Consider the following 21557-nt stretch of genomic DNA (forward strand, 5'->3'; position numbering starts at 1 on the left):
GGTAGGAAGTATTGTTCAACATGATTTAAGCTAGTTGTTTCCAATTATTTAGTACCACAAATGTAACTAACAATAAAAGTGTCCAGTGTTAATAGTTTCGGATACGACAAACGAGAACTGATACAAAATATTTCTCGCTAGAATGAGAAAATATGTGAAATTTTGGAAACGTACTTTGTCACAAAGGCTCTATGAACAATTTTTATGTGATATTCGTAGCCTATCCAACGCGTCCAATCACTACGACTTTAAGTTGTGCCAAATAGGCTACCCTGACATTGAAAGTACACTCCTTGTAGTCATATTCTGTATATTTTGAACGCTGTAACATGTGAAATATTTTAACAAGATGGCAATTTTAAGTAGTTTTTAAAGTCTTACAATCCCCGAATTTTTAGTCGTAGTAAATTAAACCACTTCACAACGCTTACATAATGTGGAAGTACAAATCACATTTATTTACAGTTTTGCCATACGAATTCGCCTAAACAGTACAACCTGTTTCCATATTTACAAAAATATGTGGAAGGACCATAGGGGTCACCAATTTTTTTTTATAAAGCACCGAATAACTGCAAAGCCTTAATAACTATAAAGCCGGATAACTGTTACAAATGATGATTAAAGGCCTGGGCCCCGCGCGGGCTGTATAGTTTTGTGACACCTGGTTTAGACAAACATGTTGTAGAAAGTGAAGCTGGAAATACAAAAGTATGTTGAGTTTTACTTTTAAAATATATACGTTGTAAAACTTTGGCAGGACATAAATCTCTTTTAGAGTGATTAACTTTGTTGTAAATAAGCACAGCGTTCAGTGGAAAACGAGATAGCACAGCGATTAGAAAAGCCACCAATCACAAAACACAAAATCAGCCAAAGTTGCGAGCTGCTGTATTGACTTTTTTGGTCTTAATCAGGCGAGTTCAAATCCAGTGTTGTGATAACCTAAGTCAATGACCTGACTCTGTTTTCAAATGATTAGACTTAAAGAAGGATTTTGGGCAACTTGACTTGACTTAAGTATTTCAGATAAACGACTAGACTTGACTAAAGTCTTTTGAAGAAATGACTTGGGTTGAAATAAAGTGTTTTTAATTAACATTTGTTTTATATAATTGGATTAGTTTTCCAATTTGTGCGTGAAAACATTTGGACTTCGGTAATTTCAAAATGACTTGTTTATAACAACGTTCACATCTTCATATTTTAAACTCGTCTAAATAAGACCAAACTAAGTCATAAAAAACATTGTGGATTTCATTGTATTATGTCGTTGGTCCTGTTATACATTATTGTCCTGTAGGTATATTCGTATGTGTTCCTGTTCAGTTATTCTTTGTTAGGTTCACTACCCAGGCGGTGATCTTCGGGGTAAGCCTGGCAAAGACCGAATCGGCTTCCGAAGTTCCGCACTTGGTCGACGCCCTTTCGTTTTCCAAATCCAGTGACAGTCCCCACGATACGACACCGTAGACGCTAAACTTGTTGGTGGCGCTGTTCTTTATCATGAACGGCCCTCCTGAATCGCCTCTACACGTGTGGCTGTTAGACGAACCCCTTGAACACAAAGAAAACTTCGACTTGCGAAAACTTTAAAGCAGTGTTTTTTAGCCACGGAACACATATGCATTAAAATAATTTTGCGAACACCAAACGAAAGTTCGTAATAATGTGTAAAAAGTGCCCCCAAACAGTTTTTATCTACCTTTTCAGATTATCGCAGAATTTATACACTTAGGAAGCAATATAGGTCCACGCAATAACATTACTATTCATATAAAACGAGTAATGTTATTACAGAACAATAAGTGGAGCAAATCAAGACGTAACATTCCAACTGACGACAGCTTTCTTATGTAAAAACTATTTACGCTTATTATGTTAAACCAGTGATTTTCAACCGCTGTCCCATGGAACATAACTTAGTTACGATATATTACTAATTTGTGACAAATTACTTTTTCAAGGTAGACAACTTTGCTTTGGATGACAAACTTTAGACGAATTTTAGTCAAACGTAAAGTTGGTTACTCAGTACCGGTAGAAAAATTCCTTTTTGTATTTAAACTAAGATTTAAGCTGCATATTTGTGTACTACATCGAATGATTACCTCAGATTAACTTTGTGACGTCATCTCTGAAAATTTCTTACCATTCAAATAAAAAAATATTCTACCTTGCCTTTGGTGTGGATACTATCACTTGGCAGCGGGCAATTATTTGAAACCGATCAAACGAGACATCCCTATTCTATCCGTTTGCTTAGATGCTAAGGGTGAGCAAACCTAAAAAAGTTTAAGAAACACTGGTCTAACTTACGCGGAATCAGCGCAGAACATGTTGCCGGTCACCGACAGCCACGGATCCAATGTAACGTTGTTGTTCGAGGCCAGCGTACGCATATTGTTCATGCAACTCACGGTCGGGATGATCATCATTCTGGAGTCCTGCAGCACGTTTGAACCGACTGTATCCTCGCTGAACATTCCCCAACCCGCCACGGAGCCAGTGGTAAAGTCGGGCTAAAACGCAAGCGGGAAAATCGTCGAATTAGACGAGTGTGTGTATATCAATTGTCTCCAAACTATCTCATAGTTGTAATGACCAAATCGCTATTTTTAAGTGTCTTACTGTTTTTAAATGACCTGACTTGACTTAAGTGTTTTAGGTATAATGACTTGACTAGGACTTGAGTCAATTTGGCAAATAAATTGGTTTAATTGTAAATAATTTGAGTTTACTTTAGCAACAAAACTCTATCAGGTGCGGTTCATGTTTCCGTAAATAGCTTTAGTCCGAGGGATTGCGATTCTGCAAATAGGCTATTCCAGGGCTGGGCAAATGTATTCAATGGAAGAGCCATTTGCAGAAAATACAAGTACCAGGGAGTCTTAAAATTATTTCAATACAAAAATGTTAAATAATTAATTCAAGCTAAACAATAACAACAGAATTGGAATATAACAAAACGGTAATAATTAACACAATAGTAATAACGGTAATAACAAAATACCACGCACAATGTTTATTAATATCAGTCTTTTGTTAATTAACTCTTCGGTGCAACGTCATAAACGAAATGCCAACAAAAAGAAAAAGAGGGAAACTTTCATCAACGGAATCTTGATAGACTTTACAAGTATTTCGGAATTTTACGATTCAACTAGAGCCACGAAAAACATGCCGGCAAGCCGCAGTTTGTCCACCCCTGGGCTACACCGTTTCACAAGTCTTACCGGGCTCCGGTTCAAAGGCAAGCAAATTGGTCGGACGTCGTCGTCCATAATCACTTCTGTGGCGAGTCGTAGGACTCCCACGTCATAGTCTTGAGTTGTAGAGTTGTGACTGGGGTGTTTAAAAACTTCTGCCACCCGAACCATTCTACAAAAGAGCATCTTTCAACAGCAGTTTTCATGTTTGTAAGGACTTTAATTTAGTGCTCTCAAGAGTTCAGCAAAAACTAAGAAGCAAAACTTTTGACTAAATTCAATCACTTGACTTCGGAATACTTCAGTACACTTATGTCACTGTTTTTTATTATCATTTAGCTTGACTTTAAAGGTAAAATATTTTAAATAGTTAAACGCCGGGAACCAACAACTTGTCTTGGCCGATTGGACATTAAGGAAGATTTTTTGTTTTTTTCGGGGAGGAAGTTTGTTCCAGGGAGGAAACATGATTAAAAAAGAAGATATTTTTTCGGCTATATGCAAATAATAAGCTTACTTTACTTTAATGGTTGATATTGTAAAGGGTCTGTAATCTAATAATCTCTATAAGTAGCCTATATTGTTTCATTACAATTACAGCCACATAACGAGTTTAGAGACTATTGCCCTGCTACCTGTTAAGCCTACCACAAAACCTTGCTCTTTGAACCATATTAATACCAAAGTTACCTTCCAAACCTAAGTTACCTTTCCAACTGTCTATAGCATATTCAGTGAAAGTACATTAGAAACAGCAATGCAGGCATTTTTACATAAGTGCAAAATTAAAGTTTATACCATATACATTCAAATAAACTCAACTTTTAGGCAATTAACGCATCCGAATTTTGTAACAAGTCTTGTTTTATTGGATCATTTTAACTGTGACAAACTGACGCTAAAAGCAATGTCAGCCAAACGAAATAACACTTACCTGGCAACAGTTTGTCCTGCGGCGTCATTATCCCGATTATGTGCCCCTAACCAGACGAATATCTCAGATGGGGCACGTAGTGTTTCGTCTTGTTTGATGAGGCAATGCGCGGCGGTTAAAACAAAGCTAAAAATGCACGAAAATATGTAACAGGAAGATTTGAAAATCACCAATGCTCATTTCATTCCCGGGTCAATTGCTATCGTTTTGAGACAATTCCAATAATCATAATATAACGTCAAATATACAAAAGCAAAAAACAAAAGGGGGTGAAAAACTTTTTAACGACACGAAATTGATTACCTACTACGCGTATCACATATGTTACTCAATCTGACCGTCACCAACATCACATTAGTATTCAGTAAGATTTGTTAGTTGATTTAAATTCAATGGCATTATGAAAAAGGCGCGAATTTAAACAGAAAATCATGTGCTAGAACAAGTATTTAAATTAGTGGCTCTTTCTTTTTACAGACAAGACAAAACACATTTAATGAATGATAGATGCTTGTGCTTAGGCACGGTGTTACAATGACTTAAGTAAATAATTGCACATAAGTCACTGTTTTAAATAACTTAACTTTACTTACACCTTTTCAACAAATGACTTGGGTTTAAACAATGATTTTATTAAGCATTTTTCTTTATAAAATTCGATATTCATCTCAAGTTTAGCACATAAAAAATATGTTGTGTTTTCTGTTATTGTAGACTTGAGTTACTAGGCCTATCATAAAAATCGGACTAGTTTACCAATTTTAAAGGTAACGTTTAATTTTTATGAAAAAGACTTGACTTGAAATTGACTTAATTGCTCTATTCATGACTTGACTTGGACACGTTGTTTCTCTGCGAATGACTTGAATAAGACTTTGGTCATTTTAAAATGACTTGATTTACAACACTGCTTAGAAGTGAGTGAAGTTTATGCTATGGAGTGAGAAAAGTTTGTAATAGAAACACTACAAACAGTTTGTGTTGCGGAGTATTTGTGCTTAGGAGTGAGTGCAGCTTGCTTTTAGGAGTGAAAGTAATATGTGCTTAAGAGAGTGTGAAGATTTTGCTTAGATGTGAGTACAATTTGTGCCTAGAGCAGTGGTTCTTAATCTTTTTCCTTGCTGCACCCGTTTCAAATCACCAACCAATTTTCGCACCCCCTTCTGTAATTGCTTAAATAACAAAACCATTGTAATTTAATTTTTATACAAGTAGGCTAACTGATAACACAGCCTGACACGAGATTTCCGATGAAGAGGAAAAATTGACGCTTAGCGCTTGACTCTAAAAATTGGCGAAATAGCTGACGGCGCTGTCACCTTCGTCAACTAAAAAATAAACTAACGGCGCTAGCGTGAGTGTCAACGTACAACACTGATAATGGGTTTTTGTATTTGCATAGAATAAACCTAACCAACCTTAATGATTCAGCATCCCCGCACCCCCTACAAATAGTTCTCGCACCCCTTGGGGGTGCGTTCACCCCTGGTTAAGAACCCCTGGCCTAGAGGTAAATGCAGTTTATGCGGAGAAGTGAATGCAGTTTGTGCTTAGAAGTAAATGCAGTTTGTGACTAGGAATGAGGACAGTTTGTGCTTAGAAGAGAGTACAGTTTATTTAGTGCTGTAAACGAGTATTTATTTTGTTCTCCGATGTGAGAATACTTTGTACTTGTGTTGTGGACCCGCTTGATTTACTTTTCTTGAGGCAGTAATCACGTATGCGCATTTTAAAGTCACGTCTTTCGTTAATTGTACCGCATTTCTTTACTGTTTTTCCTGTGGTGATTACAATTCGTCTGTGTTATGTAAATTGTACTAACTAATTATCCAAGCTATAAAGGCTTGTTACGTTTATTTGTTAGTCCCATTCTATTTTACTCTTCGAGCGAACAATGCAAAAAAAGAAAAAAAATGAAAAAAAATACAACATTAAGAATAAAAAAAAATGCAACATTAAGTATGGCAGAACTTACTTGGCGTCGAAAAGTGATCCACCGCAAACTGCTCTGCTGGAGGCAACGTCGGGTTTAGTCCCAAAGTTGATGAAAGCCATCCAAGGCCATTCGTTAGGCGACGCATCAAGACCATTGCTGATAAGCGTTTGCAAGAGGGAAGGTCTATTCTTTTCCCCGCAGACTTAAAAAGTAAAAAAGCAAATTGAGTTTGCAGATCGAAAGGAAATTTACTGCTACTTGTAAAAAGTTCTGCCTGTTGTGGTTCGCGGTAAAATTTGCCCATCGTTTATATAACTGTTAGACATAAGAGCTTCAATTCACCTGGCAAGTTTTTATTTTTGCGGGCTCACAACATTCTCAAAGTTAAACGTCAGTGACTGGGAAAATCCTTTTTTACTAATTTACAAATGTGTTGTGTCTAATTTGTTTTAAAAAAACAACTCGGATCTTTTTCGATTAAATATTTTACCTTTAACGCTTCAATAAACAGAGTTTACACGTTGCGTGCCTTTAGGCCTAAAAAGTTTCTGATGTTCAAAATGCCGTCGCAGGCAAATCGCATTTTTTCTATTTCAAATTTGTGTTGCATAACACCTTTGTATACACTAAGCATCAAAGAAACGTTTTAAGCACTTGCCACTTACCAGCTAAAAACGCTGAAAAGCAATTAGTTTAGTGCGGTATTGCCTTTCTAAACCCCGAAAACTAGTTATTTAAACGTTAGGCAAATTTTATTTTAAGGCATTTTCAAAAAAGATGATTAATTATCGCACAAACTATGCTCGTAACTATACTCGTAACATTTTGCTTACCAGGTTTACATTTCGGTAAAACGTTTTCTCTGTTCCCGGTAGGCACCCATTGCTTGTGTTCATTGCATGTCCACGCAGTAGTCCCGCCTGTCAACTCGTACCTATAAAGTAAGTAGGCCAACATGTTTTAGAAAAATTGATAAACTCGAATTTAAAATGGACAAATACGAAACTGTCGCACAGGGCTGATCACAGTATTTACTCATGTGGATTACATGGATCCCCATACATAAATTTGTGTGTAAAAACAGGATGCAACAGCCAGTTATTTATCTAGCCTGCCCTGTTTGTATCATTGATCGACAGATTCGGTGAGTCTGCGATGGCTTGCGGTGTACTAAATTTCTAGTCTGGCCTTGCGTGTGCTGCGATCCAGATTAGGTCAATGTGTCGCACTATTTAAAAAAATCTATCGTTTCAGAACGCTATACGTCTCTTTCGCATCGGGATTGTCGATGGTACCAGTTTTTTTTTAGTTATCTTTTTTCAACAAAATCAACTGCATTTTCGAAGTGTTTAACTGTTAAATACAGAAGGGTGTCGTGCCTTTTTAATATTATTTAGCTTCGCAGCACTATTAGGATTTAATTATTGAATGATTCGGGCCAAACTGAAATGAATCTAGCTTTGGCTGATGATCAATATTTTTCGCAGTGAAACGGCCCGAGGAAATTAAACAGAAATGTGCAGACTGGTTTTAACTTTGAGTCGTTCTGTCTACTATTTTCGAAACTTTAAAAATACGTGGTGACGCACAGTGTCGCTGGGTTTGGAAACTTCAAGACAAAACAAAACTGCCCCGGGTTTAATATTACCCAGAAGCGTATCGCGTAAACATGACGAATGAAAAGAAAATACCAAATGAGTTATTAGGTGGTGTGCCAAAATTAAACATCAAGTGCTGTCACTGAGTGTTAGTTTTGTATATGACGGCACCAAGTTGTTAAAATCAGTTGAGTATATAGCCGTGTTTTTTCAAAATAAACACCAAGAAAATATGAATATGAATTTAATCAACTATATATAATTCTGATTGACAGTGTAGTACAGATTTAAATGTTTTTCTTTGCTGATACAGTTTAAAACTCGTGACCTTGTGTCAAAAACGACTTTAGCAAAAAAAAAAAAAAAAACTTAATTTAAAACATTTACTTAAATGCACTTGCGTTTATTATTATTTTTTTTTTGGGGGGGGGGGGGGGGGGACAAAGCTTTACGTCAATAAGAGAGACTAAAGAGAACGAAGGCATAGAAAATGATTCTTCAAACAACACTTCGGGGTATTTAGCCTTTACAAAGTAATCCACTTACTAGGGAACACAACTGGAAACTGTTGCTGTACGACTTACCAGTTGTTACACGTAACCGTTACGTTGCTGTTGTACGTAAACGTAGCCCCGGCGTTCAGATGGGAGTTGGCCACTCTCAATTGCAGTGGGTCGCCACACGACTTTACTTGAAAAAAAAATACGGTTGTGTAAAAAAAGTCATTTATCTTAGGGCAGTTGGTCTCAACCTTTCAAGTTCCAAAAACAGACTCACGAAACCCGCGTTACCCATTATTTGCTGTGTTTAATTCATGTTTTGGTATGCAGTAGTCTCTGTATTTGCCGTAGAAAACTTTGAATATTTCATTTTAACGAAATCAGTGTAAACTTGCTCCTGATTACTAAGGCTAGCTTCCTGATTTGCAGTTTTTTATAACCCTATCATTCACCGGAAAAGATCCGTTTTGGTGAAACAATGGCTCCCGACTGAGAAACCATGCCTTATGGACATGGTGCTCCATAAGAATATCGTGACCTCATGTTTCTTTTTTTTTCGTTCAGAACAACGGTCATTTTATGTGCAAACGGCTTAAGTCATCTGCTGCCCAAACACTTAGCCTGTGTCAGATTTAAATCATTCTAACTGAAACTAACCTAACAGTTTGTACATTGTAAAAAGTAACGAACTTTAAAATACTTTTAAGCACTTTAATGTTGAAAAGAGCTCAGCCGGGAATGTCGCAAAGGATAAATCATGCACTATTTTTTAGGCAATAGGCCTAATTTAATATAAAATAATATACTTTATAATAGCTGACGTTTGGACACTGCATCTCTGCAATTTAACAGTAATTCCTGACATGCGTATTTCTATGAAAAACATACAGGACAGCATATATTATTGTAGTAGAGTTTGCGACTGAATGTTCTTAAGTTACTGACTTGACTTAATTGCACTAAACTCACTGTTTTCAAATGACTTGATTTGATTTAGGTATTTTGACCAAAATGACTTGACTTTGGACAATTGACTTGACAAAGTCATTTCGTCAAATATCTTGGGATTAATTAGGTGTTTTTCATTAAAATGCATCTCAAGTTTGCACGAGAAACAATTAGATTGCTGTATATTTAGTTTGTGTGATTTTTTAGTTAAATGATTGCTCATAAGCGGACGAGTTTACCAATTTTATTAGTTAACATTTTGCTTTCATGTCAATGACATGTAGTGGAATAGACTTGCTCTCATAATGATTTGACTTGGTTTGTTGCAAAAGATTTGACTTGGACTTAAGTTCTGTCGCAAATTACTTGACTGCAGGGACTTAAGTCATTTCAAAATGGCTTTTTTACAACACTGAGCAGGTCGTACCAACAAACTATTCACAACTTACTTTGACATCGCGGAGGCTGGGCGTCCCAGCTACCGTCGTCCAGACACACAATACGCTCGGGTCCGACCATAGAGTAGCCGGTGTCACAGGCGAACTGGATCTCGTCCTCAAACAAGTAGTGTTCACGATTCTGGGCCTCGAGTACCGAGTCCACTATCGAACCTCCATTCGGTGCGGGCGGCTGATGATTGCACCTCACCCCTGCAAAGATGGTGATACTTACTCGTTCGATTGAAATTAAAGCCTGAGTGATGCCTCAGTTCCGAACTTCCTTTCACGTGTTAAATTAATACTGTAGTATATGGAAGTTCGCTCTTATCGTTGCGATTTGCAAAGTGACATGAACCCAAGCATCAGATAATGATGCTCTGCTTGGAATTAGGAGTGGAATGACTTGAACTGAGACAAGTTTGTTTTTTAAATACTTGTCTAGGAACTAAGTTATTTTGCAAATAATTTCGCTGGGATTTTAGTGATTTCAAATTGACTTGTTGCGATAGGGATATCCGATACTTGATGTTTTTTCCCCTTTTCCAATACTCGATATTTTAGACAAAAGTATCGCGAGCCAATTCGATACCAAGAGATGTCATTGCTAAACTCCAAAAGCAACATAGGTGAAATCGAAACATTCAAAGGACTTTTATGCAAGTTTTTGGTCAAAGGTTAAGAAGTTTAGTTACCTCCAGTTGTTAACCTGACATAATTTTCGATAAATTTACCTTTCAAGTTTCAATCGCTGCTTTAGATCGCAAACCATAGCTGAAATCCTCGTGTTAATTTGGTATCGAATCGCAACCAATACCCTTCTTATATCCGACGATTACCGATACTATTACTTTGGATCGAGTATCAGCTCCGATCCGATATTTAAGGGCGACCCTATTTTACAACACTGGTTCTTACTAGACGTGTTGTAGGTGATTTCAAAGCCGCGTTTCTCGATCGCGTAGTCTGTGTGGAAAACGAAGCGAGCCGACCGACCGTTGGTGCGAATTTCACGCCCGCCATTCGGAACCTCATCGCCGCAGTAGGTACGCTCGACGTCGCCGTAGGACATCTGCGTATAAGATGACGCGTAGATTAGCCATGACGTCACGATGTGTAACGTAGGCGACTTTAGCTGCGGTCGCATTCCCGAGTTTGGAAATATTCTCGTGGATCTTTTTTTTCAATTTTGAGGGTTAAAATCAATTGTTCTTGACTTCTCATTATTCTGAACACAGGGTTGACAAATAGAAATTATACTCATTCGACATTTTTTATTGGCTATAATTTTGTTTGCTTCACTTCTGTGAACAAGGTATGGTATTAATGCAGTGGTTGTTAACCTTTGGCAACCTGTCGAAACCCTATGTTATTCTGCAAGCTTTCGTCGAACCCCAAACTTCCCCTTAGTATTCATTTCGTCCTCCTAGCAGCTGAAACTGGGCATAATCAAATTATAAACTTGCATTTATATAGGTTTAATTGGCCAAACTTTTAATTTATAACGTTACATGACATCTTGGATTTTTAATTATATCAACTACGTCAGATGTTGGTGATTTGATTATTCGTTTTAGTATAAGCTTGAACCAGAAATTAACTTTTCAGTCAAGACAGGATAGGGCCAGAGGTAATTCGTAAAATACTCAACTCTAGGGCCCCAAGAGATTATAGTAAAACATATAGGCCGCCATGCTAGATAATACCCCATGGACAGGTAACTAGGTCAACGTTTCGTTTCCAATTTAACGTTAGCCTATCTTGGAAGAAAATGTTTAACATTATATAAATAACGTACCTTCAACCAGTCGTAGACACACTCTGTGTAGTTGTAATGATCTTCGATCTCAAATGGGCTGCTAAAGACGAAGTTCAAACTGAGTCCGTTTCGCACCTGCATGAAATTTTTTTAGTTGAAAATCTACTGCAATGTTACTTAACAATTTGGATTTGGACATTCCTCAGGAAAATATGATTAAAAAGCTTCCTTTTACGTTTACTCACATTCTTGCGCATATTGATGGCCATTGTGCTTTTTGGGAAAATCTTTACGTTTTTGAAGAGACTGAAACAGTGGAAACGTTATAGGTGCAATTGGTTTAGGAAAAATGTTCTTAAACTGTTTTCAACGCGGAGCCCAGCCATTTTTTTTAAGTCCAAGTCATGTCTATTCGAATAAATAACAAGTCGATTAGGTACCAGTCAAGTCATATTTTAGAGCAAGTCAAGTTCTTGTCATAAAACTGATAAATTTGCCCGATTATAAGCAATACCTCAAGTAAAAAACAACATCAACACATCATATATGGCAAGTAAATTGTTTTTTGCGCAAAAATTAAGAACAATACCGAATTTTATCAAAAAAATGCTTAGTGAAAACACTTCATTTTAACCTAAGTCATTTAACTAAAAGACTTAAGTGAAGTCAAGTCATTTTTTCTCAAATAACTTTAGTCAAATCAAGTAATTTGAAAACAGTCATTTAAGCGCACTTAAGTTAAGTCATTGACTTGAGTCATGACAACACTGGCTTTATTTTTTTTTGTTCTTACCTTAATGCTCCAGTCACAATCGGTCAACTTGGAATAGGGTGCTGGATAGTCCGGACTGGTTATTTTTCCGGAGTCGTCCGTGAGCTGATTTCCGCTGCAAACAGCTAGAAAACAAACAAAGTAGCCTGATCATTACACATAAACAATGGATTTGCCAGAAATCAAATTATTTTCGTGTTTTCTTACATTATTTTGATTTGTTTTGTTAGGTTTGTCCTACCTTATTTTTTGCCATCTTTTTAACCCGTACGTTGCTGACTGCCTCTTTCAACAACGGGGAAGTGAATCGTCTACTCTTATACATAAACATTTGTAACTTACTCTAATTCATACCACTGATGTTGATTTCAGTTTTTATATGTTTACATTGTTTTGATAATGTCTACAACCTTATGATACCTATATTTTGGCGAAATATACTTAAGAACTTGGAAACGGCTGGCATTTATTGTTAATTCGTGATAGGGAGTGGGCAAGCCAAACCATTGACTGTTTGTATGGTAAGGTATTTCACATCACATCCTTCTCCGATACTAGAATGCGTAACACAGCGGTTTGTTATCAAATTCATCTTGAAACGCAACATTAATGTGATCCAAAAGTGCTTTACTTTTTGCATACCATTAAAAATCGTAATACAGCTTCTTCCAAAATCTGTTTTTTGTCTTACACTTTACCGCGTAAAGCAACATAAAGTCCTAAGAAAATTGAAAAGAAAGAATTAACAAATTATTTTATGTTTTGTACCTCTTTTATAAACAGTCTTAAGAACATTAAACTTACTTTTTGAATTTAAATAACTTGACTTGGAATTCAACTTCCAAAGCATTGGTTTTGACTCGACTTTTTTTACAATGTTTTTTATTTTGCAAAAGGCTTGTTTGGGACTTACGTAAATACCTACCCGTCTTTTTAGGAAGCAACGCTTTTTAAGTTACTCATGAAAAACCCACTGGCGCCGTTTTACCTGTACAAGTGTGCTGGTTTGCGTGGAGCACGAAACCTGCGCGGCAAGTGCAGTAATAGGAGCCTGGTACGTTAATGCAGAAGTGGTCGCAGTAGATGACCTGGTCCCAATCCTCGCTTGTAGTTCGTACACGCTTTCTCAGCTCCGCACATTCGTCTTTGTCTATTCGAAATAAATTATATGTCGTTGGTACAGGGGTGCCCGATGATACTGGATCCGACCTGACACCCGATAACAAGTGGTAGTATCGGTACTCATCCGATACTGGGTGGTATCGGTGCCGATCCTATATCCAGCGATCGCAACAAAAAAGTATAAGTAAAGTATTTTTCAAAAAAAAACAACTTTAATCGAGTCCCAGTCAAAGTCGTCAGTTGCCCAAGTCAAGTCCCAGTCAAGTGATTATTAGAGCAAGTTATCAACTTCAAGTCCAATCACTAATATGAAAATAAAACGATAAACTAATAAATTTGGTAAGCTTGGCCGACTATGATAATTAACTCAACCGAAAAATAACCAAAAAAAACATATAACCAGCAAATTGTTTTACCGGCAAAATTGAGATAAAAAGCTAAATTTTATAATAAAATAAATATGCTGTTGCTACCAGGCATAGTATAATAAAAATAAGTTCTTCTGGTATATATTTGTTAAACCAACGTTTCGGTTTACTATTCGGAAAGCCTTTTATTTTATGATAAAATGTTTTATAAAAAAGTTCAATTTCAACCCAAGTTGTGTGACTTCATGACTTAAGTCCAAGTCAAGTTATTTAGCCAAATGACTAAAGTCAAGTCAATTCATTTTGCCCAAATGACTAAAGTCAAGTCAATTCATTTAGCCAAAATACTAAAGTCAAGTCATTTGAGCGAAAAGTCTTAAGTCAAGTCAAGTCATTTTGCCGAAAAGACTAAAGTCAAGTTAAGTCATTTTAAAACAGTGACTGACTTAACTGCACTTAGGTCAAGCCAATGAGTCGCTACAGCAACTGCAACTTACCGTCGATGTAGTAATGCGCCCGAAACCCAAAGGGCCGCGGCACCTCATTGGAATAGTCGGAAACAAGCGTAAGGGTCATGTTGTTGCCTTCGGATCGAAATCTCCGCCACTCCGGCGGCCCGTGTCCGCACAAGCGTGTCGTTGGCCCGACGCCTTCGATCTGCGTGGGATAGACCAGTGTTTGTAAAACTTATAAGTAACGTGGACATTTTAAGCATTAAAATAATTTTGAGGAAGACCAAACGAAGGTTCGTATAATAGTGCATTTAAATCAGTTGTTCCCAAACTTTTCTAAAATTCTTTATTTAAAAAAATATTTAATCACTTTATTTTAACCTAACTTTAACCAAACGTTGGTACAAAATATGTAAAGATTCATAGAGATGCCGGGTTTAATGAAACCATGGTTGCTTTGTGCATCCTTAGTTAGTGCATTAACTTGGTTAATAAAAATAGATTGTTCGGACTATTCGTCAAAATGGTTTGTTTACACATTCTTCCAATATATCTCGGGTACCGGTTTGCGGATTTAAATAAATTCAGTGAGCACGATCATTTGCACCTAGAATCATGACAAGAGTATTGTTTAAAGTCAAAACGTCTGTCGGGTGTCAATAAGGCCCAATTAGTCCTACGCTGGTACCTATGAAAGCTTACGAAATTGACAAATCTGCAGCACTTATAGACGATGTATTAAAACATACTGAACATGTTGTCTGTAATTCATGTCTGGCTGATCCTTACCAAATGCAATGTGATATCGAACATAATTTGGTGAGGTAGTACGTCAACAGCTGTAATGGCACAGGAAGAATCTAATATACTACATCACGTTCGCCTCAACGTGATTCTTTACAGCAAATTAACTTGCAGATAACTTTGTAATGAATTCGTTTCTGGTATTTGCCTTGTGAATAGCTTAAAGGGAAACACACAAGACACAATGAGACCTACAAGGCAACAATATCCAAAGCAGAATAATCTATATCTATAATATCATAGTATTAGGACCAACGACATAATAAAGCCAAATACACAGTAATATCTACAACAGAATAAGATCTAAATCGTCTAAATAAGACCTGCATCTGTCGGATTTAAATCCTAAATTCATTGGAATAAAGCCTCAATGGCCACAATAACACCTGAAACTATCGGGAGAGCTTATGAAGCCTGAAACTGTAAGGACACCGGGTTGTTTGTCCCTTTTCGGGTTTAGTGGAGTGTTAGAAATCGGTTTAGGGTAAAACGTATTAGGTGTGGGTTTTGGGGTTCAGTAGAGGGTTGTATAGGCCTGGTTTTCACCACTTAGGCCTTATTCCGATTTAGACGTTATACTATAACTATTAGGTATTAGTCTTATGTTAGTCTCATTAATTACGGTGTTTTCTTCCGACGTTGATGTTGATCTTATTTCGGTCTTATGGCTGGAGTCCGCTCAAGTTCAAATATTTTAATATTAATGAATTGACTGGTTATAATCATTAAGGTGAGGCAACACATTGACAATAAATTGGAAACTATACTTGAATAATAAATTAGAATCTTAATTACAGGGGTGAATGTAGAATAGATTAATTACTTTTAGAACACATGAAAACTTTTGCAGAACTTAAAAACGCGAACGAACTGCGACGTGATAAATTGGCGCAGACCTGTTTGTGCCCTATGTTGTGTATGTAACATAATCGAAAGTCACTAACTCCACGATTGCAATGGTTTCCTGTGAAAGGACTGAACAAGGCACTTGTTTAAAGGTCATTGGCCTCATACAGCTTCCGCTTTGCAGTACAGCGTTCTTGTTTCAATTGTTGGGAGTTTACGGTTACACAAAATGTCCTTTTACATTTTACTTAAAGCAACCCGGGGACCTTTCAATGCTTTGGAAAACGATTGCACTTTTTAAAAATAACAAGGCAGTTCAAATTAACAAAGCAGCACAGTTGGCACGCAAAGACTATAGTCGATTACTGTGATGTGCCGTTTATTTTTTTTGTTTTTTGTTTTCTGACCAAACTATTATTCTAAATATGGTGAAATACTTATCTTAAATGAGGTTTTGGACGACTGGAGATATTATTAGCTCCTACTTTATTGTTCCGACAATATTTGTTTTGATTTGCAGTAAAATGAATAGGTTAATAGCATTAACCCTATATGCTTTGTTGTTTGACTTTCGCAGCGAATGCATGAGTCAAGCCTTGACGAAATGTCAACAGGTGTTTCAACATATAAACACCTGGCTCTGATTCTGTTTAAATTTAAGCAGTTCGCAATCTGGGCCACTAAAAAAACTCGTTATCAAATAGTTGCAGCACTTCATCTATTCTTTGTGATCTAACCAACCGTTTTTCCCACTGTATTTTAAAAATATGCCTTTTGACAATAAAGGTAACTATAAGTTTGCCAACCGTAACACAATCGCTCGCCTAGCAACCTGGAGCGTTTGCACGTTTAACGTCGTCAAATTTGCTTATACACCATGATTGACGGTAGTTATGATTCATTTCGTTATGTGTTTGGCACACCAAATCGGGTGTCGGTATGAGGACAAAATAACCATTATCGGACAGCACCTTTACCCAGTGTTGTATAATGACTTAAGTAAATGACTTGACTTAAGTCACTGTTTTTGAATGACATTACTTGACTTATGTCCGGTGACCAACCTTGGGTTAAAATTAAGTGTTTTTATTATTTTTGAATAAAATTGGGTTATTTGTTACATTTTTGTACGTAGAACAATTTTCATGCTGTATCTGGCGTTTTTGTTGTTTTTAGTTGCTCATAATGGGACGAATTTACCATTTTATTAGTTTAACGTTTTAGTTTTTTTATCAATGACTTGCCATGAACTTGAACTGAAGTTGTCTGGGACTTAAGTCATTTAAAAATGACTTGTTTACAACACTGCAATTACCTAAATAGGACTTACAGTTAAGTAGTCGTAGACGCAATAGCCGCCCAACTCGGGGTCGAAAGAGTCTTCCAAGTCGAAGACGCTAAAGTAGAGCACCACTTGGTAACCGGGGTCGGCCACAATCACCCACGTCTCGTTGACATCGTCAGGGTAAGGTTGGGGAAGTCCCGGGCTCTCAATGACGCCGTAAAGCGCGGTCAGGCGTGTCTCGGACCTAGCGGCGCCGGCCAGGAGTGCCAGAAGGGCCAACAGCGCCGTAAGGCTGACGTATAATCTGCGACGAATTTCAAGTTTTTGTTGCTGTTGTTTTTTAATATAGTTTTGCAAGTCCTACATCTTGGCAAGGGTATTTCCAATTTCTAATATTTAAATGCGGGTTACTGTAGAGGAGTGGTTCTCAACCGTGGTGCAGAGGCATCCTGGGGTGCCATTTTTAATGCTCAAGGGTGCCCAGAGATATTTGAGAATCTTAAAGAATCTGATTTTTGCTTTTCTTTTGTGTAAGATTAGAACTCTTACAACTTTTTGTGCAAGATTAGAACTCTTACAACTTTTTGTGCAAGATTAGAGTGGAATAAATCCATTTAAAACTTCCTGAGTTGCGTAGAGTTGATGTTTGTTGTTCCAGTTCCGTTCATGATAACGCTCTAGTGAATGACCAATCGAAAAATCTTATAGTAGTGCCGCAATCTATTTGTTATTTCTAAGGGGTGCCGGTAGCCATAAAAGGCTAAGAAAGTATAGAGAAAGAGGCTATATTTGCCCGGATCGCTAGGTTAGGCATACATCCATTAGTGAATTTGATACATTAATTTGTTAGGGTTAGGTTGGTAATATTCACATAGCCCAAGTGTAATTTAGACAGTTTACAAAATTAACATGATTTATTCCCTAATCCGATTAAATTACTCTTTTACAATGGACCAGTGGCTATTTGCCCGGCTCGATCGGGTACCCATTAGTGAACATATTTCGATTTAAAGTAGGTACTTTGCTGTCCGGGTGAATAACCTCTTTCTTCCAATACTGTATATTTTGTCTTTGAGGCAAGTTAGAAACTCGCTAAATTCGGCGAATCAGACAGAACACGCTAAATTGCTGATGAATGTAAAATGACCATAAATTTGATGTACGAAATCCAATGTACTGAATTTAATCCAGCCTTTGGATTTTCGAAATGCGTTGGCATGTACAATAATGTCGTATACTTTGTTCTTTTTACTAACAACAATATTTTTTTGATCAAAAATCTTTACATGTTTAACCGTCGCTCAGAGTTGTTCATGTCACGAGTTTAATTTCACATTAAGCACTCAGTTACCGTTTGTGTCTCGGGTCTGATTTACTGCTGTGTAACAAAAATACTGAAAGGCAACATTAAGCGTTTTATTTTTTCTAAAACATTTTTCTAAGAAACCTAATTTTTCACAGAAGATGAATTTTAAAAGTCATTATATTGAAGGTCCGTGCGAACAGCAGTGTTTCTATGTTTTAAATAGTTTTAAGCATTTGGCGACTTTATTTAGGGAAACACGTCAGCGAAAACATATTTAAAATCTTTAGATCGAGCACTAATTGTTTGCTTCTCGCCCTACTTATATTCTCGCTAAATACTGAATAGACATGGGCTACAAATCTCCATAACGTTTTTGTTTCGCAGGACCACGGCACCAGACATAAATCCGTTTTTTAAATAGGCATTTTTCTAGCCGATATGGTCATACTCATATCCCATATAGGCCCATCGTATCCGTTTTTAACAGGGTCGTTTTTCAATAACTTGGATGTTTGTTTTGCATTTTAAGTAGTATCAAACTACACAGTTGGTGAATATACATTTGTATTCAAGCCATAATTTTTAAAAAAATAAAAAAAAGCTTCAACGAAGAGCGTCAGCAGCGTAAGATGTTGTCACATCGTTAGCACAAAAAACCCAGTTATTTATTATGTCTATAGTTTATACGATTTTCTGCTGAGCTGATTATGCAAGGGATAAATTTCGGCCAAGGCTTGCTTTTCTTTATGTGAGAATTACGGGAAGTATACAAAATAGTTAACGCAATGCTTGTTACTACATACTGTGATTAAGATAAAATCATCTGCTGATATGCTAGTAGCTTTATATTTTCCAGTCAACAACGTACCTCATTGTCTGATATCCGCAGAAAAGAAGACCAAATATCAACTTGATTCAACAGAAGTTTTTTTCCCTTGGTGGCCAATTCTCAACAGCTACAGTAGCCGACTGATGTAGCCTAAAGCTGCAAAAAGAGGCGATGCGAATGCTGGAGGCAAAAAACGCGCTGCTTGCTGTTCGCCTGTTTACTCGGAATGCAGTCGGGCTGAACTTTGGTCACAGACAATGTTGATTTCGTCCGGGTTACAAGGTTATGTCTGCCAAGTCAATTTGCTTTTGTATCCGATAAGTGGCCTTACACCTGTGCGCGCCCTAATTTTATTACGGGAAAAATAAATGATGCTTGTTACGGATGCAAAGATTGTAAATGTGATGAGGTTGCCAACAACGCAGAAGTTTGTAAAAGGGATTTTCAACCGGATAAAGCGAGATATATTTGTTAGTACTTCATACTTTAATGCCGACAACAATTACGAAACAATGGGCTTCGAAAACGCAACTCTTAACAACGTTTTTTACCCGCGATAAAAAACAATAATAAAATATTGGAGTGGACTCCAGCCATAAGACCGAGATAAGAACAACACCAACGTCAGAATAAAACACAATTCGGAATAAGGCCAAAATAGGACTAATACCTAATGGTATTACTACCGTCTAAATCGGAATACGTCATAAATCCGCCGGAATAAGACCTTAAAGGTCAGAATCAGGCTGAAACAACACTTTAACCAACCCCAAACCCCACCCCTAAGTAAGCTACATGACTAACCCCTCTAATAATTTCAACACTAACCCATTTTCTAACCCCACCCATTATCCACCAATAACCCCAAACAGGACTAAAAATCCGTTGCCAAAAGAGCGGCGCCCTGATGGCGCCGGTCAGACTATGACGTCCAAACCTTGGCACCAAAACGGCCGATGCCAGACCGATGTCCCGCGATCGTCTCATCCCCTCTACCCACAGGTTCTGACGTTATTATGGCCATTTAGGCCATCTTCCGATAAATTTAGGCCTTATTCCGATGAATTTAGGACTAATTCCGATGAATTTATGCTTTATTCCGATGAATTTAGGCCTTAGTCCGATGAATTTAGACCTTATTCCAACAGATTTAGGTCTTATTCAGACGATTTTGATCTTACGTTATACTGGATATTACTTCGTATTTGGCTGTATTATGTCGTTGGTCTTTACTATGGTTTTATAGATTTTTCTGCTTTAGGTATTTTTGCTTTTTAGGTCTTATTGAGTGTTCCCATTGGAGTGACTAGAAACCATATACGACTAAAAAATTCGAAGGAATTTTCCGAAACATTATACAAATCAATGGTTGTCAACCAGGGTCGCCCTGGATCTGACTCGCCTGTGTAATTTATCCGGCCAGCGACCCCGCAAATTGGAAAAGAGCTACATATTTTGGATGTTTTAACTACACTAAAATATTTCGGCTGATTATGTTTTGCGAAAAATCTTTTCAGCCCAAAAGACGTGAGCATTGAAAAACTCTCCAAAATATAGGCTACAACTTTCGCTATTTTTTTTCGTCTTTTTTACGCTGATGCATTTCATCGTTCAAGATATACATATAGCAAAAGTAAAGCATTCTGTGATTTTTTTATGTGTTTTCGGCCTTATCGCTTTTGAATTTTGTTAATGCGCATGCACCCGTCGGAATCGGAACTCTGGTTGTTTTACGTAGGCTTACTGGAGTCCCGACTTCGCAGCAGGGCTTTGGAGCCGGATCCGGAGCGCGGAGCCGGAGCCGTGCATTTTTAACGGAGCCGGAGCTCTATACGTGAAATTCAAACGAAGCTGGAGCAGGAGCTGGAGCCAGCTGTTTAAAAATAGCTCCGGCTCCGATGTATTTCATAAGATGCTATGCTACTATTATTGGCTGAATCCACATAATTTAACAGCTACCCTTGACAAAATCAAAAAATGTGGCCTCTTTGGGGGCAACTTTTCTAACTAATCATTGTAGTTTTTTTGTTGTGGTTTTTTGTTTGTGATTAGTTTAAAACGCTAGATATTGCAAATTGGGCGTTCATCTTTAAATCTCGGTTTTTGACATAATGGAGCCGGAGCTGGATCCGGAGCAGTGGTATTAATAAGCTCCGGAGCTGAAGCTGGAGGTAACCTAGGATAAAAGAGAGCTACGGAGCTGGAGCCGGAGCAGTTTAACTTTGACGCCAGCTCCAAAGCCCTGCTTTTGGCTAAACCGATGTTTAAAAATTGGCTCAGACAACTAAAAATATGTTTACGATTCGTGTGGAAAGCGAATAATTTTGCGCAAATTCTAGCAATTCTATGGGGGGCGCGAGCTCGACTTCACTATTTCAACTTTTTGCAGTGATTTTAATGGTTTCGTTTGTGTTAGGCATAATTCCTACATACCGCTCGACATCATACAACT

General features: G+C 37.4%; 1 protein-coding gene across 1 annotated transcript; it reads right to left on the reverse strand.

The window, feature by feature from the left end:
• Nucleotides 1-304: 304 nt before the first annotated feature.
• Nucleotides 305-19318, reverse strand: LOC146146942 (mannan-binding lectin serine protease 1-like). The gene is made up of 15 exons (XM_083387152.1): nucleotides 19145-19318; nucleotides 17016-17274; nucleotides 14081-14240; nucleotides 13082-13243; nucleotides 12115-12218; nucleotides 11361-11456; nucleotides 10481-10634; nucleotides 9575-9775; nucleotides 8262-8367; nucleotides 6913-7013; nucleotides 6119-6281; nucleotides 4144-4269; nucleotides 3237-3381; nucleotides 2320-2522; nucleotides 305-1557 (listed from the first exon to the last, which is right to left on the reverse strand). Exons 1-15 carry the CDS (start codon nucleotides 19147-19149, stop codon nucleotides 1326-1328), a joined length of 2217 nt encoding a protein of 738 aa, XP_083243278.1. The 5' UTR covers nucleotides 19150-19318; the 3' UTR covers nucleotides 305-1325.
• Nucleotides 19319-21557: the final 2239 nt, after the last annotated feature.

This window comes from Ascidiella aspersa, chromosome 4 (assembly GCF_963924565.1).
Source record: "Ascidiella aspersa chromosome 4, kaAscAspe10.2, whole genome shotgun sequence".
NCBI lineage: Eukaryota > Metazoa > Chordata > Ascidiacea > Phlebobranchia > Ascidiidae > Ascidiella > Ascidiella aspersa.